Source organism: Equus asinus, chromosome 8 (assembly GCF_041296235.1).
Source record: "Equus asinus isolate D_3611 breed Donkey chromosome 8, EquAss-T2T_v2, whole genome shotgun sequence".
Taxonomy (NCBI): Eukaryota; Metazoa; Chordata; class Mammalia; order Perissodactyla; family Equidae; genus Equus; species Equus asinus.
The window spans coordinates 10973209-10993043 of record NC_091797.1 but is presented as its reverse complement, the minus strand read 5'-3'; the positions used below and the strand labels follow the sequence as shown (position 1 = coordinate 10993043).

Genomic DNA, 19835 nt, shown 5'->3' with positions numbered 1-19835 from the left:
TAGAAGCTAGTATTACCTTGATACCAAAGCCATGCAAAAATATCACAAGAAAAGAAAACTGCTGATCAATATCCTTCATGAACATAAACATGAAAGTCCTTAGTAAAACATTTCCAAATTGAAACCAGCAATACATAAAAAGAATGATATAAGATGACCAATTGGGGTCTATCCCAATAATGCAAGATTAGTGTAACACAAAAATCAATTAATGTTATACATCATATCAAAGAAATAAGAGGGGAAAGCAATATAATCAACTCAATAAATACAGAAAGAGTTTTTGACAAAATTTGACACCTAATCTTAACTAAAAAGAGGAAAAACTCTCAAAGGGTAGGAATAAAAAGTAATTTCTTCAACCTGATGAAAGGTTTATATGCAAAACCAACAACCAACACTTAATGGGTGAGAGTGAAGGCTCTCTACCTAAGGTCAGAAACAAGGCAAGAATGTACACAGTCTTGCTTTGGAGGGCCTGGCCAGTGCAATAAAACTAATAAAATAAATAAAAGTCATATAAATTAGTACAGAAGAAGAAAATCATCTTTGTTGGCAGACAATAATGTCATCTACACAGAAAAACCTAAGGAATTTACAAAGAAAGTTGCAGGAACCAATAATTGAATTTAGCAACACTGCAGGATGTAGGATCAATATACTAATTGTATTTTAATATGCTAGCAACAACAAAAGAAAATTTTTGTTTAAATCTATTCTCAACAGTATTAAAAAAGTAAAATACTTGGGTATGAATTTAACAAAAGACATATGAGATCTATACACTGAAAACTACAAAACATTGCTGAGATAAATTACAGAAAGCCTACATAAGTGAAACGATATACCATGTTCATGGATTGGAAGACTCAATATTGTTACAACCATAACTCTCCCCAAATAAATGTAAAGGTAAGTATATACTCTCTCCTTTAAGAGTTGGAGCTTAATCTCACCCCAAACCCCCATCTTGAGTAGGGGTTGGACTTGGTGACTCACTTCCAAAAAGAATGTGAAGAAAGCAGTAACTTCACAGTGGAGAAACCAGACAAAATATGACCATAACCAAGTGACCAAGGTTAATATAACTAATGAGGAGCCATGTGGATATGATGAGAAGGGCACTTCAACTCTGGGTATCCTCCCCCCACGCAAAAAAACACAATTCCACCATGAGGAGGATATCAGACAAACTGAAATAGAGCGAAATTCTACAGAATACCTAATCAATGCTCTTCAAAACTGCCAAAATCATGGAAGACAAGACAAGACATAAATTACCACAGATTAGAGGAGACTAAGGAGACATGATCCTGGATTGGTCATGGAACAGAAAAAGGACATTAGTGGAAAAACTAATGAAACCCAAATAAAGTATGCAGTTCAGTTTATAGCAACGTGCCAATACTGATGTCTTAGTTTTGACAAATATACCATAGTAATATAAGATAGTAACATCAGGAGAAACTGGGTAAAGCACACACGGGAACTTCCTGTACTATATCTCCAACTTTTCTGTAAACCTAAAATTACTCCAAACTAAAAAGTTTATTTAATAAACCTCAGAAGGCACTCTGTAAAAATTTTCAAACTGATACTAAAGCTTATATAGAACTAGATTATCCATTACAATTAAAAAAAGAAAAACAAATCTAGATACTTACACTACCAGATTTCCAGACTTATTTTAAAGCTATGATAATCAGGACAGTGTATTGTTGATGAAAAGATAGCAGTATAGATTAGTGAAACAGAATCGAGGGTCCAAAAATAGTTTCACAAATACATTGACCCATTGATATTTGGCAAAAATGTTCATGTAATTCAATAGGAAATGATAGTTTTGTCAATAAATGGCACTGGAATAATGGGGTCTCCAAATAGAAAAAAACAATAAGCATGGGGCTGGCCCTGTGGTATAGTGGGTAAGTTTTCGAGCTCTGCTTCAGCAGCCCTGGGTTTGTGGATTTGGATCTCAGGAACAGACCTACACACCTCTCATCAAGCCGTGCTGTTGCAGTGTCCTGCATGCAAAGTAGAGGAGGATTGGCACAGATGTTAGCTCAGCGACAATCTTCCTCAAGCAGAAAGAGGAAGATTGGCAAGAGGTGTTAGCTCAGGGCCAATCTTCCTCACACACACACATACAAAAAGAACCTTGACTTTTACCTCACACCATATATAGAAATTAAAATCATCAAAATGGATCATAGACCTAAATCTGTAAGCTAAGATAATAAAATTTTAAAGAGTATAATGATCTAAATAGTGTTTAGAAAAATTAAATTATTTTTCTTTTAGAAGAAAAAATAGGAGAAAACCTTATAACCTTAAGTTATGTAGAGATTCTTAAATAGGACACAAAAACCATGAACCGTAAAAAAATTTAAGGACTTGGACTTTATCCAGATTAAAAACCTTTTCCCATCAAAAGACACCATTAAGAAAATGAAAAGGCAATGCAATGAAAGAAAATACTTGCAAATGCATATCTGATAAAGGACTTACATCCAGAATATATAAAGAACCCTTACAACTCCTTAACAAGAAGACAAAAATGCAATTTTTTTAAATGGTCAAATGTTTTGAATAGACACTTCACAAAAGAATACAGACAACCAAGAAGGCCATCAAAAGATCTCAACATTGTCACCAGAGGATGCAAAACTAAAACCACAATGAGATAACCATTACACACCAACTAAAATAGCTAAAATATAAAAAATGCGATAATATTAAGTGTTGACAGGATGTGTAAAACTGGAATTCTCATGAATTACTGATGGAAATAGGGAAGAATGAGACCACTTTGGAAAATAGTTTGGCAGTTTTTTAAGAAGTTAAATATACACTCCCCATACAACCCAGCAATTCTACTAGGTATCAACCCAAGAGAAATGAAAATATCTCCAACTCAGATGGATATGAGAATATTCATATCAACATTATTCATAAATTCCAAATATAGGAAACAATTCAAATTTTCATCAGCTGAGGAATGAAAAAACCAACTCTCATATATCCATATGACTAAATACTGTATGACTATATTTAATTGAAATTGTAAGAGGGGTAAAACTATAATGACAGAAAGTAGAGTCCCTAAAATTGCATGAGACAATTCCTTTGAATGAATGAATCTCGATCTCTCTCTCTATATATATATATATAATATGTATACACACAAAATATGTAAATATTTATATATTTGATATATATGACATATAAATATATTTAACATATATATTATATATAAATACACAAACACACACACAGATCCACACATCCTATTGGTTTTATTTCTCTGGAGAATGCTGACTAACACACAATTAAATGTAATGCACCAATCTTGATAGTATCCGGGTATTTAGGACAATAGCCATTTAGGACATTTTTTGGACAACTGAAAATATTTGAATATGGGCATTAGGAAACATTATTGTATTGATATTAAATCTCTTGGGTGTCATAATGGAATTTAATGAATTCTTAGGAGATACAGGCTTAAGCGTTGAGGAGAGAAATTTACTTACCTATGATTTGACAAAATTATAGAACTAAATATTCATATATTTATGTAATTCAATTTTCTGTAGGCTTTAAAATTTTTTAAACAAACAGCTGGATAGGAAGAAGAAAACAGGTTTTTAAAAGGTCAGGAAAAAATTAGGTATGATTCATTATTCAAAGATTTCAAAAAGGAAATATAAACTGTGGAATATTCAGACAAAAGAATATTATTCAATACTAGAAAGGAATGAGCTTTCAAGCCATGAAAAGACTCGGAGGAATTGTAAACACATATTACTAAGTGAAAGAAGTCAATGAAAAGGCTACATACTGTATGATTCCAACTATATGACATTCTGGAAAAGTAAATACTGTGGAGATAGTAAAAAGATCAGGGGTTTCCAGAGGTTAGCTGGAAAGAGGGTCAAATGGGCAGAGCACAGAGGATTTTCAGGGCAGTGAAACTATTCTGTATGATACTATAATGGTGTATACATGTCATTATATATTTGTCCAAAACCATAGAATATACAATACCAAGAGTGAAGCCTAATGTAAACGATAGACTTTGGGTGAAAAGGATGTGTCAATGCTGGTTCATCAATTGTGACAACTGTACCACTCTGGTGTAGGAAGTTGATTGTGAGGGAAGCTGTATTGGTGGTGGGGGCAGGGGATATATGAAAACACTCTGTACTTTCTACTCAGTTTTGCTGTGAATCTAAAACTGCTCTAAAAAATAAAATCTATTTTTTTTTAAATTAAATAGGCTTTTTCAAAAATTGCAAATGATTCCAGTAAAAAATTACAAATAGACAAGAAAGAATAAACCTAATTATTTTTAGACGATCCACACCAGTTAGAAAATGGGAGACAAAACCCAGGTTAAATATGAAGGATGGCACGCATCCATCAAGAGAGCAAATATGAAGGTGAAATGACCTTAAAATATTAAACATAATTATATGCTCCAGCAATTCCACTACTAGGAACACACTCAAGAAATAAAAACTCATATGTCCATGCAAAAACTTGTACACAAATATTCATAACAGCACTATGCATAACAGCCAAAAAACAAAAGGAACCCAAACGTCCATCAACAGATGAACGAATAAATAAAATGTGACATTTTCATACAATAGAATATTATCAGCTATAAAAAGGAATAAAGCACTGATACAGGCCAAAATGTAGATGAACCTCAAAAATGCTGTGGTAAGTGAAAGAGGTTAACCATGAAAGACCACATATTTTATAAGTCTTTTTATATCAAGTGTCCAGAATGCGCAAATCCAGAGACAAAAAGATTAGAAGTTGGGTTGGGCCGGAAATTGAGGGCTGGCGGCTGGGAGGAAATAGAGTGACTGCTAATGGGTACAGGGTTTCTTTCTGAGGTAATGAAAATGTTCTAAAATTAGACTATGGTGATGGTTGAATAACTCTGCCGATATATTAGAAACCAATAAAGGGTTAAATTGTGTGATATGTGACATCAATAAAGCTGTTAAAAAGGAGTGAACTCAGGTTTATACTTGTGGTACATGCATGCGAATGTTCTCCCCAGATTAATAACAAAAAGTGCAAGGAACTAAAAAAAGAACAAACTAAGCCCAAAGTTAGCAGAAGGAAGGAAATAATTAAGATTAGAGCAAAAATAAATGAAGAATAGAAAAAATAAATGAAGCAAGAGTTGGTTCTTTGAAAAGATAAAAAAAAAATGGACATATCCTGAGCTAGGCTAACTAAGAAAAAAAGAGAGAAGACAATACCAGAAACAAAAGAGGAGACGTTACAATTGATACCACAGAAGCAAAAAAAAGAAAAAGATCATAAGGGACTGTTATGAATAATAGCATGCCAACAAATTGGACAAACTAGAAGAAATGGATAAATTCCTAGAAACATAAAACCTACCCAAACTGAATTAAGAAGAAATTGAAAGCCTGAACAGATCAACAACAAATAAGGAGATTGAAACAGTAGTGAAAAACCTCCCAGTAAAGAAAGTCCCAGGATCAGATGATTTCATAGGTAAATTCTACCAAACATTTAAAGAATGACCAGTCCTTCTTAAAAACCTTCCAAAAAGCAGAAGAAAAGAGAACACTTCCAAATGCATTTTATGAGGCCAGCATCAGCCCAATATTAAAGCCAGACAAAACCTCAAGAAAAGAAAATTACAGGCCGATATCCTTGTTGAACATATTTGTAAAAATCCTCAACAAATACTAGCAAGCTGAATTTAACAGCACATTAAAAGGATCATATACCACGATCAAGTGGGATTTATTCACAGGATGAAAGATGGTTCACTATATGCAAACCAATGTGATACCACATTAACAAAATAAAGACAAAAATCACACGATCATCTCAATAGATGCAGAAAAAGCACTTCACAAACTTCAATGCCATTTCACGATTAAAATCCTCAATAAATTAGATATAGAAGGAACTTACTTCAACACAATAAATACCACATTTATGTGAAAAGCCCACAGTTAACATCATGCTGAAAGATGAAAAACTAAAAGCTTTTCCTCTAAGATGAGGAACAAGACAAGGATGCCCACTTTCACCACTTCTATTCAACATAGTACTGGAAGTACCAGACAGAGCAGTTAATCAAGAAACAGAAATAAAAGACATCCAAATTGGAAAGGAAGAAGCAAAACCGTCTCTGTTTATAGATGACATGTTCTTATATATAGGAAACCCTAAAGACTCCACCAAAAATCTGTTAAAACTAATAAATGAATTCAGTAAAGTTGCCAGATACAAAATCAACATCAACATACAAAAATCAGTTGTATTTTTATCTACTAACAACAAACTATCCAAAAAAGAAATTAAGAAAAATATCCTATTAAAAATAGGATCAAAAATAATAAAATACTTAGGAATAAACTAAACCAAGGAAATAAAAACTACAAAACACTGATGAAAGAAATTTAAAAAGATACAAATAAATGGAAAGATATCTCTAGTTCATGTATTGGAACACTTCATATTGTTAAAACTTCCATGCCACCCAAAATAATCTACAGATTCAATGCAATCCCTATGGAAATCTCAACAGCATTTTTTTGCATAAATAGAAAAAACAATCCTAAAATTCATACGTTAATCTATGAACCAAAGCACAGGCAACAAAAGCAAAAGTAGAAAAGTGGGACTACATCAAATTAAAAAGCTTCTGCAGAACAAAGGAAACCATCAACAAAATAAAAAGGCAACCTATAGAATGGGAGAAAATATTTGCAAGTCATATATCTGATAAAAGGTTAAAATCCAAAATATATATGGAACTCATACAACTCAATAGCAAAAGAACCAAACAACCCAATTTAAAAAATGGGCATTTCTCCAAGAAGACATACAAATGACCAACAAGTATATAGAAAAGGTGCTCAACATCACTGACCGTCAGGGAAATGCAAGTCAAAACCGCAACAAGGTATCACTTCACACCAATTAGGCTCTATCATCAAAAAAAAAAAAAAAAAAGACAACAAGTATTGGTGAGGATGTGCAGAAACTGGAACACTTGTGCACTGTTAGTAGGAATGTAAATTGGCCCAGCCACAATGGAAAACAGTATGGAGATTCCTCAAGAAATTAAAAATAGAACTACTATATGATCCAGCAATCCCATTTCTGGGTATATATCCAAAGGAATGGAAATCAGGATCTCGAAGAGATATCTGCACTCTCATGTTCATTTCAGTGTTATTCACAATAGCCAAGATATGAAAGCAACTTAGATGCCCATCGAGGGATGAATAAATAAATAAGTGAGAGATACAGATATACACACATACAGTAATATTATTCAGCCTCAAAAAAGAAGGAAATCTTACTATTTGCAATATAATGGATGAACGTGCTAAGTGAAATTAGCTGGACACAGAATGACAAATATTATATCATCCTACTTATACAAGGAATCTAAAATAGTCAAACTCATAGAAGCAGAGAGCAGATTGGTGGTTGTCAGGGACTAGGAGGAGGGGGAAACAGGGAAGTATTGGTCAAAGGGTACAAAGTTTCAATTATGCAAAATGAGTAAGTCCTAGAGATCTGCTGTACAGCAATAATACCATAGTTAACAATACTGTATTGTAAACTCTAAAATTTGCTAAGGGGGTAGATCTAATGTCAAGTGTTCCTAATACAAAAATAATAATAAATAAAGGGGGAAAGAGAAAACTTTTGGAGATGACGGATATGTTTATCACATTGGTTGTGGTGATGGTTTCACGGGTACAGTCATGTATCACTTAAAGATGGGGATACATTCTGAGAAAGGCATCATAGGAGATTTTGCCTTTGTGCAAACATCATAGAGTGTACTTATACAAACCTAGATAGGGTAGCCTACTACACACCTATGCTGTATGGTACTGATCTTATGGGACCACCACCATAAACGCAGTCCGTCACTGACTGAAATGTCTTTATGTAGCACATGACTGTATATACTTATCTACATACTCACCAAGCTGTATACAACTTTTTGTATGTCAGTCATATCTCAATAAAGCGTTTTTTTTAAAAAAGCTCAAAAGGGATCTTAAAGCTACGTTCAAATAAAAAAATGGGCAAAGAAACATTCCTTATTGAACACTTTTTCTCTGCCAAGTACTGTGCCAGGTGTTTCATCTGACTCGGTCCCTACCATACCTTTCTAAGTAGGTAACACTTACTCCACTTTTGCAATGAAGAAACTGAAGGTCAAAGAATTTGCCAAAGGACATACAGTGATTTAGAAAAAGTCACTGAGGGGTGGAAATCCAACTCGGCTCTTTTCTCTAAACTCTACTACCTGAAAAAGTATAATCTCACGTCTTGTGGCACATGGGCTTATGATAACAGAAGACAAAGAAAAATTAAATCAGATGAATGCCTAACTTTCAGGTAAGGTGAAGAATCTATGTTCTCTAATCTATAGAGAGACTAGATTATAAACTCCATAAGAGTAGGAGTTGTGATGGTTTTGTTCTCTTCTGTATGTCTAGCCCCTAATAGATATCAATAAATGTCTGACTAATTAACAAACAAGTGGGAAATAAAATACGAAGACAATGAAATATAATTAACAACATATAACTGAGTTCTTGAAAATGGGCCCCAATATTTTACATTCAGGAAGCACTATCTATAATGTTTAAGGAATCATGGATATTTGAAGGACTTTCATAACACTTAAGGAAATAAATGGACAATTTTTCCAAAGGAAGAGAAAACAACTACAGACCAAGACAACCTGGACTGGATTTCTGAGCAAGTTTGGCCAGCAAAGTACTGACCATTAGGAAACATGATGCCATCTCTAAATCCAGTGCTTCATCAAGTGGCCCTGTTGGCTGATGGATTACACAGATCCTCTCCTTATGTACCCAAAAGAACTTATAGATGGAAAATGATGTGGGCTGGATACACTAACTTGATACAGATACATGCGTGATGTCCTTTTATCTAGCAAAGCCACACCATAAAAAGCCCGCTTCTATTCGATAATGGACCAAAGGAAGTTTCTTTACGTAAGAATATACCAGTGCTAAACCCCCATCGTAAGGGCATGTACTTTTGAAGTTTTCAGGGGTGGCAAATGATTGGCACTTTGCAGTTCCTCTTGCTCTTTCTCATACCACACAACGGATAAAGAAGTTGTCAGGCTTAAGGGCACAGTTCTCTCCCACCAAAAACCTTGATTCCTTGGGACACATAGCTAAGTACCTCCGCCGCTAACCCACCAAACAAACGCATCTGAATGGCTTATCAAAGAAGCTCAGCCTTCTAATACCCTGGGATTTTATTTCTAACACATAAGAATTCACAATACATACAAAGGAAATTTGGTATCATTTTTAAAGCACACTAAAACAACTCTTAGCTCACTAATTTTAGGCCACTGTCACAATATCTAAAGTCTAATAGTGGTACATTTTTCTAACATTCACTCACAAGTTACAGAAATCTTTTTTGGTTTTTGGGTGTTTTTTGTAAATACCTTGTAACCAGGACTACCCATTAATCCATCCTTTCCATGTCTTCCTGGCTCTCCCTGAAAAATAAATACACGTATTTTAATACATTTTTTGCACTAATTTTTCTTTTTACAGGAAGATAGCATAAGATAATTTTTATTTAAAGTAAAATACTCAAGAACTTTTTCTGTCAAACTCACAGCACGTCCAGGAAGGCCAGGAAAACCAGCAATGCCCTTTTCGCCTTTGGCACCCTGTATTAACAACAAACACTTAAAAAATAATCCTTATAATAATGTTTTAACATTCCAACTCAAACTTAAATAGGAAAGTAAGTTAACCTTATCATGTAGTGACAGAATTCACGGAACTACAGCTGGTATTGGCTCTGCAACTTATGGCAAAGCATTATTTTACCAGGCCAGTGGACACAATATAAGACTGAAAATACTGATGCATGCAGAATTATTAGAAGCATCAAAACACAGACATCACATCTTGGCAAAATTAAAAAGCAACGAGTATTTTAAATATACAAAGAATATAATCTTCCTTCAAGGTGAAGAAATAGGAAGCCCCATGACATCAATTCTCAATGGACACGCTGTTAAGTAGCTACTACTCCCAACGAATCTCTCTGTAAATATTTTAAAAGTTCAGAATGATCGATAATACAATGTATTCCTATAGAATACCATGCATAACAGTCACCAGTTATTTTCCCATTTTTTCATTGCTCTGAATAGATCAACTGAGAAACGTGAACAAAGTTAATTGCTATAATGGTGGACTGGGACTGAAATTCAAGTTTTCTATTTTCATTACACTGAAAGTTCAAAATGGATACTCTGTTTTGTGATCCATACTTCCCTTTTTGCCATAAAATCCAGGTGATCCTTTTTCTCCCTTGGGGCCCATTTCACCCTAAAAGACAAAGTATAAATATTGAATTTTAGAGAAATATGGATATTTTTCTTATCAAGAAAAACAACACCAATTATAACCAATGGAGTTTAATATGCCAACGTCTAAATAAAATAAAGTTTGTTTACAGAAGTCCTGTATCCCAGGCTTTACAAAGAAAAACAAGGAAAACAAGGACAGTTAGTACTATAACAGGGCCTATAGCATAGGACTTATAGTTAAGAGAATTTCTATATAGTAAAACTTACTCATCAATTTTTCAATACTATAAGATTTATGACTGACAATTTTAAAGGAAGTTTGTAAAAGCCTTATGTAAACTATGATATTAATCTTAACCCAATCATTTACTTCAATTTTTATATGAGCATTTATTTATAGTGCATTTGTAACATAAAGTACTTTCAATTTGAAATAAAATATGGCATTGCTGAATTTAAAGAGATCAGATTTCTTCAACCTTTGATCCTGGCATTCCATCAAGCCCAGGAAAACCAGGAAGTCCACGGTCACCCTGAAAATAAAACCAAAATTAATTAAAGAAAACACATTTCAGCCTAAAAAATACCATCATATATTCTTCAGCCTCGCTCTTGTCAAAACCCATTGGAAATTAATCTGCAAATAGTTCAATGTATATCTACATTAAAACCTTACCCCTGTGAAAGATTAATCCTCATTGACCAGGGTTTCGTTGATGATCAAAGAAGGAAAGTATCTGGGGCCTCGGGGGGTCTCATCAGCAATCCTGACCCCAACCTTAGAGAGCAGCACCAATTCTGAAAATACTTAGGCTCTTACAGTGGCAAGACGTAGGCGTTAATAGAAATGACTTGGTGCCACCACTGTCTGGAGAGAGCCATCCTCTGAGGTCCCATCCAGCTCAGTAAGATTAGACCCTGAACTAAAAGTCTCAAAACACTCTAGGACTCCATGGGAATGTTCTTTCAATTGCTAATCTTAAGAATTGTTTATAGTTAGGTATCTATTCAGATGTGCCCATAAAGATGAAAGGCCTTAAGTTACCTCCAAAAGAGGAGAGAAGAAGAAGAATCGCAACAGCTTGATATTTAGTGCACACAGTTTTAGTACTTAGCTCTGTGGGAAATGTTGGGTGCTGTTTTCTTAGTCTCAAAATCTTAATTGTGAAGACACAGTTAAGAGAGGACCAATGGCCGGCACGGCAAGAGTTGGGTCGATTCACTTTGATTTAGGCAAATTGAAACACTACCTACAAATGATTCATTATACTCTTAGCCTGTCTGGTAGGGAGAAAAGAGATATGACCAGTTATCTATTATTGCTGCAATTCTTAAAAATCTTAATTTTTGTAAAGGTTATTTATTCACATCTTAAAGAGAGACATAGATCCATGGCATAGAACCTTCCAAAGGCAACTTTTCTTATTCTAAGCTTCCATATCTCTATGAGTTCCAATCGCCAAACCACAGGGTTATATTACTACCACATTTTCAGTTTCCAGCATTACCTTCTGACTTCCCACTAGGAAAGAGGACTAACCTCTCACAGAACCCAACACCCTCTCCCCATCTCCACTTCTAAGAAGTACAAATCTCCTTAACCTTCTGTTACAGCTTTGATTAAATCTGTAGTCAGTATTTATAATATTAAGATTCACAGCTAAGCCACAAATATGCTGATTGCTTGCCTTTTCCTGCCCAAGTGTTTGTTTTCCCTTGAGTTAAAAGTTGCTTGTTTGGTTTTTTGGGGGGAGGGGGTAGACGGTGTTTGCTTAGCTTCCTATAACTTATTGCAATATTGAGATCCAAATTACCTCCAATTGTAAAAATCACCTCTAAATATGCTCAGATACATTGAAAATTTCATATTCCTTAATGTCTCTTTTCTAGAACTTTCTCATTTGTTTCAGTAAAGATTTGTTGCTCTTTATATCTGCATTTATTCCCTTATTTAGGGGAGCACATCATCCAACAGCTTCCTGAGAAAGAATTCATGGGAGACAACTTTCTGATACCTTAAATTTATGAAAATGTCAGTAGTCTATTCACTTATGTAATTGATAGTTTGCATGGGTAATTGACAATTTGCTAACAGAAGTACAGTTGAGAATTTTTTTCCTTCAGACTTTTGTAGGCTCTGCTCCATTCCCTTCTTGATTTCAGTGTCACTAGTGAGATGCTAGAAGCTTTTCTGATCCTGATCATTTGTATGTGCCATATTTGTTTGGCTGGGGGTGATGGTTGTGGTGGTCATAGTGGTCTTCCTCTCAAAAAGCTGATAGGATCTTCCTTTTGTTTACGGTGTCTTAAAAGTTTACAATGTTAACCATTAGTGGAGTCTATAATCAACCATTATGCTAGCTACTATGGAGGAGTCTTCATCTATAGGGACCTCAAGTTTGCACATGTGACTCAGACCACACACCCAAGCTCCATCCACACTTCACATAAACAGCCTACCCTCAGCCTCCCCTAAGCTAGGGGCAGACACACAACTGTGTCAGAAAGCCCTCAGGAGGACAGAGACAGGAAAGAGGCCTGCAGGTGCTGGGAGCGGGATTGGGGTGGTTTGTGCAGAGATTGCCAGGACTCGGGATCTGAAAAGGGAGTCGTGGGCTACAGGTGTGTCTCTAGGTTGGCCCTGAAGACCTGTCACTCCACACTGAGGAGCAAAGCTAAAGCAGGGTCTGTCAGGGCTTCTGCCTCTCTGAGGGCATTAATGACAGAGTTTCTCAAGGCCTCCTCTCCATGTCTTATATCAGTTTCATCTAAGATTTTTTGTTGATCTTTAACTTTCGTAAGATATTTGGTGGTTCCTGATTGTCAGCTCCTATGGAAGCTGATGATAAGGTCTCAGTGGGTACTGCTCATTGACTGAGCTTCACTATAATATAGTCTGGTTGGGTCATTTCACTGGATAGCTCCGGATGTTAGTGGATTCCCCATCGAAAGATCTTCTAGGCCTGTAGCAGACGGGACTGGCTGAAAGCATTCTGGAGGTCAAGCAGGGGAAGAAGACTAGGTCTCCTCAAGGGTAAATGTTCTCTAAATCCCGTTGTTTTAGTACAAATCCACCTTTTCTTCCCAGTCTAGAGACCTTCAGTTTTATCTTCTCCAGATAATAAACTTTTATGTTTCTGCCAGAGTGGAAGAAGGGTTATACAGATTTGGCTATAGAGAGTTGAGGAAGGAATAGCAGGATCTCATTGTTCTTTATTCAACCATGCTTCCATCTTTGCTGTAATTTCAATTCACCTCCATTTTCAGCAATACTTGATATTACCATTTCCTGAGATTTTGGAGTGTCTGTGTGCATGTGAGTGTGCATGTGAGTGTGCGTATCAAGGGTAGTCTCTCTTATATAAATCATATCCCTTCTCACATTAAGATTCAGCGTCCTTGGGTCTTTCCAGCTTCTAAAAATGCAGAGCTGTTCTCTTCTCTTCTATTCTCTGTGTCATGTTAGGTTTTATTATTATAATTGTTATTATTCCCTTGGCTGTTGCTTTAATGGGGAGTTTAATAGAGAGAGGAAGTTAATATGAGTGTTCAGACCTTCATCTTCATCAGGTGACTTACTGCCAACAATAACATCCAGGGCATCTTGTCCACTAGCAAGGTGGGTTCACAGGAGACAGAAGGACAGAGACAAGAGAAGGAAGACACAAATCGAGAAAGTCCACACATGGTGTGCAATCTCCAATTGTCCCCGTGATACTTTCCAGTGGGAGGCTTTCAACCTCCCAGAAAGGGTTACTGTGACCTCTTGAGGAGAAGCCCAAGATTCATGACCTGCTCTGTGTTACTTCGAGCCAAATTCATTCCTGATTTACTCTGGTTGATTGCAGGAAAATCTGCAAATCCACTTATCTTACTAGACTAGGAAACTATTGGCCTTCTTAGTTCAAAAAAAAAACAATTTTTAATTTTAACAATGATCTATTCCATAGACAGAAATACTCCTTGATAGCCATTATAAGATGAATTTTCACAGAGAGTGAACTAAGGCCAAAAGTCTAGGAATTCCCTGATATTCTCCCATAAAAACTGATGGCAAATAAGAAACTAAAATACATTATATTTTAGACCTATCTGTTTTATGTTTTTGTCCTTTCATTGATCTGTAAGTAGATCTGGTATAAAAGGTATGCTAGACTGACAGTTCTACCCCCAAATCTATTTACCCTTTACCACCACAGAAAAGACTTTTATCTGGGCAGATAGCTGCCCAACTACAGACTATGTTTCCCAGTCTCTTTTGCAGTCAGCTGTAGCCATGTAACTAAGTTTCTGCTAGCAGAGTGTGTGCAGGACTGGTGTGCAACTTCCACATCGCTGATTAAAGGGTACGTTATTGCTCTGACTTCTCTTTCCTCCTTCCCATCAGATTGGAATGCAGATAAGATAGTGACTAGGGACGTAGCCTTGATCATGTAGAAGAGAACAACACTCTAAGGGAGACTAGAATAACAAGAGGGAAAAACTTGAGTTCCTGAATGAGTTTGCAGAAACCTTTACATGAGGAAAATAAGTTTTTTTCTCATTTGTGCCACTGCATTGGGGGGTCAATTTGTTTCCACTCTAAACAGGAATAGTATTTTTATAGCTTACAGTGAATGTCCTTCTCAAGAGTAAAATCTTCCTCTTGACTACATTAATTTTCCACTAAAGATTGAGAGAGAGAAGACCCACTAAAAGCTCACATATTCTAGAGTTGATTATCCCCCAAACTCAACAATTTAGCCAAACAGAGGATAAAATGAAAAAAATAAGATTTAGGGGGACACCAAGAGACACAAAAAGAAAACTAGATGATTTTCTTTCCCCTACTGTGTAGACTCTAATATAAGAACCAAAACTACCTTTTAAATATACTTTTTCCCTTTTGCTTGGGGCAGGAGAGAGTGGTAACAGTTCCCAGAGAGAGAAAAGAGATTAAAGTGAAAAGAAGAATCTGAGCTAACTCTTTAGAAGACTGAACTGAGACATCCCGTAGAAGGCCAGGCTGGGCCAAGATACACTCTTGTTAAGACGGAATTTACTCAGCAATGACCACTTGACAAAACTACAGAAGAAGGGAACAAACCAGGAGTCCCTATTAAGGCAGAGCAAAGTCCTAGGTAAGACTTCCATTCTCTGGCTACAGTTACAGAAAACACAATCTTTGAACTTTAATTTACCAGAGATGACAAACAAATCCCAGATGAAGTGCGGAGAAGACCAGGAACATTCACCCACGTTGGGACAAAAAAAAATATGTATAAAATCTGGACAAAGCTACTGTCAAGCACATAAGCAAGATTTTTAAGTAAAATAAAAAGGCATGGCATCCATGGTAACCTACAGCACTTAAGGGGAGGGGGGAGCAGAGAAACTTGGTGAGCAAAATGGTTGGGAAATACTGAGACAAAATCTACAAAACACAGATCACAAGAAAGTGTGACCCAAACCTATTATACTCTGCCAAGTTATGTCCATGCTTTCAAAGTAATGCCTAGCAAAGAAGTGGAAAGTAAAGCCAAAGTCTATCCACAAAGGGCATGTAATATGAAAGACAAATAAATGCTCTTGTGTTAGCCACTGAGCCGTTAGGTTATCTGTTACTGTACTACAGCTTAGCCTAAGTTAACTAACGTAAAAATTGGTATCATAGAAAGAGGAGGCTGCCAAAACAACAATATTAAAAAATATACATGGCATTCGCTTTGAGGTTGGGTAGTGAGCAGTGGAAAACAACTATTAGAGGTCGGAAAAATGGTGATTCATATAGTGCAGTGGTGAATATTTGATAAAAACTTTGCTTGCAGTAACTTGCAAGGGTAAATAGTGCATTGAATGATCTTATAGTGAGAGGTAAAGAACTAAGAAAACAGAATGTTGGTATCACGCATTAATTGGTATTGGCTATATTTGACAAGGTACTATAAAAGAGGTGAGTTCAGAAAAGAATTGGCCAGTTTGCAAGTAGTAATTAAAAGGAGTAGACAAAGTCCAAAAATACTAGAATTGGGAAATACAACTTTTTTCTCATCTCTAACAGGTAAATAATGAAACTGGAGAAAGCCTTTAAAAGAAGTTCAATTAAAACTCAGCCTCTGGGAAAGACCAGATCAAGGGTGTGGCCATAGACGTCAGTTGTAAGTCCTCTGAATCAATTAAGGTGGATCCAATAAATCCTTCTAAGCTGGACATAATGGCTCAAGAAAAAGAAACAGAGTATAGTGGATGTCTGATAAATTCAAATCACTGACTACTGATTATCAATAATTAATTAATGTAGAGAAGGCCATAACTAAAACAGGATTGTGGATGCTGCTATTGGCTGGAATCAAAAGTCAAGACATAAAATTACAAATATGTATTTGCTGTTGAGAAAGTCATACTACCAAAAAAGCCACAAACCTGCACAAAAAGAGACTGTGGCTGTTTGAAACTTAAAAAGGGAGCAAAGTTGCCCAGTATCACTACTTTTTTTTAGTTTTCCTAGCCAGTTTTGACTAGCCCATGAATTTAGACAAAATATAGAAATAAGAGAGGTAAAAACTAGAAGGAAGAATACAAACTATTTGTACTTATGATTGTACATCTAATATGCCAATATACCTAGTACCCTAAAATAATTAGTAAGAGAAATCAGTTAATTGCTGTTTTAAAAAATTAATATACAAAAATGGCTTTTCATATGTAAACAATAACCAATATAAAATGTATTGAAGAAAAATTTCCATTTATAATAGGAATAAAAAAGGTAAAAGTGCCTAGATTTAAACTTAGGTAATGTTGAGGATCAATATAAAAAAAACCTTTATTATTCCATTGAGTTTGAAGACTGCAATAAAATTAAAAGATAAGTCATAATCTTGAACAGGAAAACTCAGGATTGAAATTATGTCAATGATTCTAAAATTAATCCATAAATTCAAAGGAATCCTAATTAAAATATGAATAGGAACTTCTAAAAAATTGAAGAAAAGATACTGAGCTTTATCTGGAAAAATAAGCACGCAAGAATAGCCAGGAAAATTTGGATTATAAAGAATAACGGAGAAGGAGTGGCTCGGCCAACATGAAATCATATTATGAAGTGACAACAATTAAAACAATTTGGCAGTGGAAAGGATGTGGACAGATAAATGGAACAAAACGGAAAGCCAAAAACACCAGCCCCAAATGAAAATGGAAATTTAGCAATGATGGTGATTTTTCAATTAAATGGAGAAAAAAGTGAAATTCCATATTGCAAGTTCAAATGGCAACTGGCTATCCATTTAGGAAAAGAGAGGGAAAAATATGAATGCTCCTCTAACTTTACTCCAAATATCAAAATTTTAAAGATTAAAATATAAAATAATGAAAAGTAAAATCATGAGTAATTATATTCAAAATGTTAGAATGTGGAAACTCTCTATACAGACACAAACATAGGAGAAAAATCCATATATATATAAAAATTAAAATTTTCTGTATAGCTAAAATTTCAAAAACCAAGTCAAACACATAACATAAGCCAGAAAAAATATTTTGACATAATTTATGAAATGCATATAAAAATCAATTTTTTAAAGGATGAACGGCCCAGCAGGAAAAAAAACAGAATATATATAACAGCAAACTACAAAGAAAATCCAAAATCCAATGTGTCCAAAAATCACATGACAAGGTATTTGACCTTACTCACTAATAAAGAAATGTAAATCAAACCAATACCATTTTTAAGTTTACTGGTGAAAATTAGAAACTTTAATGAAACTCAGTGCTGATAGGAGTGTGAGGAAAGATATTTTCACACACTTGTTGGGGGAGTACAAACTTTCTGGAAGGTAAATAGGCAATTTGTATCAAAGTTTAATTATGAATTTAACCCTTCAATCCTATAATCAATTCTACTTCTGGGAAATGTTCCTATGGATATCTCAGAAAAATTCACTGAGAAATATATACTGAGAAGACATTCATTACAGTCTTATTGGTAATACACACACACAAAAAGGATAATAAAGAACCATGGCATTCCTAAGTTGGAGATGTCTTAAATTAGATAAAAACAGCACCTATATGGTGTGTAGCTTGATGAACTCTCTGTTTACAGTTTTTTTCATGAAGACTTTTTGAATTTTCAACTTTCCTTTAAACTTCTAAAGAATTTTATTCAACTCTCTACTTTGGTACTTAACAATGACTATCTTGAAATACAGTTACTCTGTCTGTGTTACGTGCTTTATTAGATCCCAACCTCTTTGAGGAAATAATCCATTCTTGATTCATTCCTATTTTTCTTAGTAGATATGACCACTATCTTAGTAGATATGACCACTATTTACCACTATTTATCCAGATTCTCTCTACTTCCAAGCATATAGGGGAACACACTTTCCTGACTCTTGAATTTGATGTGTTTACAAAATTTGCTCTGGCTAATTAAAGATTAATGGAAGTGGTTTAATGGAAGCCACTGTTTGATTCTCCATGCACCTGCTACCATAATTAGTTATAATCTAGATGCTGAAACTTCCGTTAGTCCGAGTCTCCATGCAAGGACAATGGGGGACCCCTCTCTGCTGCTAATAAATGTGTAGTTTGATGAGCAATAAACCTTTTTTGTTTTAAGCCACAGGCATTTGGGATTGGTTTGCTACTGCAGTATAACCTACTTTATCCTAGCTGATGCCTTGCTCGTGTTAGTGATAATTTGCTGAATATACAAAATATTTTTATTTTCTAAAATATGATAAACACTCTTGACTCCTCCAAGAAAACTCAAATAAAAATGCTACTTTGAGGAGTCACACTCTTGGTTCCATCCAAGCTTACAAGAGATTAGAATCAAAGAGAATCTAAGATTTACAGTAAAATGGTTCCATTTTCCACAGGGTGCCTCCAGAATTTTCACAACTGATGATTATGCCTTTGATGAGCCTATCCATCTCATAAATAAAAACACTATGGAGTCATAGTCTCCAAAGTCAGGTCAAGATTATTTATTTGAGTAGTAAGAGAATATGAAAACTAGTATTTTTAAAATCTTATCCTTTTAAAAGTTCTCGGTGTGTGGATGCGTGTTAAGTGCACGTAATGCTTTGTTCAGTAGCATAGGCATATAATTCACACATATATATGGGACTGCATGCCCCAAAGTCTTTTACTGCAAAGACTTAGCAATTTAAAAGTTTGATGATCTATGATCTAGAGTGAACTACCCCTCTTCCCTTGAGAGAGATGTAGACCCTGGATCCTCTCACACGGCAGAATTGGCACAACGTACAGTCGTTCATGCAGCTCCTGCCTCCGCCAGTCCACTTGGTTACCAACAGAATCAGGGATGCTTCTCGCAGTGCAGGCAACAGAGCGGAAAAGGAGCAAACCACCCTGTGAAAAACTATTCTGGCCAAAGCAGAAACTACAGTGAAGAGAAAGCCAGACTGAGATC

The 19835-nt window shown here is 35.3% G+C and overlaps 1 protein-coding gene across 2 annotated transcripts in view; it reads right to left on the bottom strand.

The window, feature by feature from the left end:
* COL21A1 (collagen type XXI alpha 1 chain) overlaps nt 1–19835 on the bottom strand; it is a 174029-nt gene that overhangs the window by 48156 nt on the left and 106038 nt on the right. For both annotated transcript variants that reach the window (XM_070514690.1, XM_070514689.1), the window contains 4 exons: nt 10888–10941; nt 10376–10427; nt 9704–9759; nt 9527–9580 (listed from right to left, as the gene is read on the bottom strand). In XM_070514690.1, coding sequence (XP_070370791.1) covers nt 9527–9580; nt 9704–9759; nt 10376–10427; nt 10888–10941 — 216 coding nt within the window. The remainder of the gene's footprint in view (nt 1–9526; nt 9581–9703; nt 9760–10375; nt 10428–10887; nt 10942–19835) is intronic.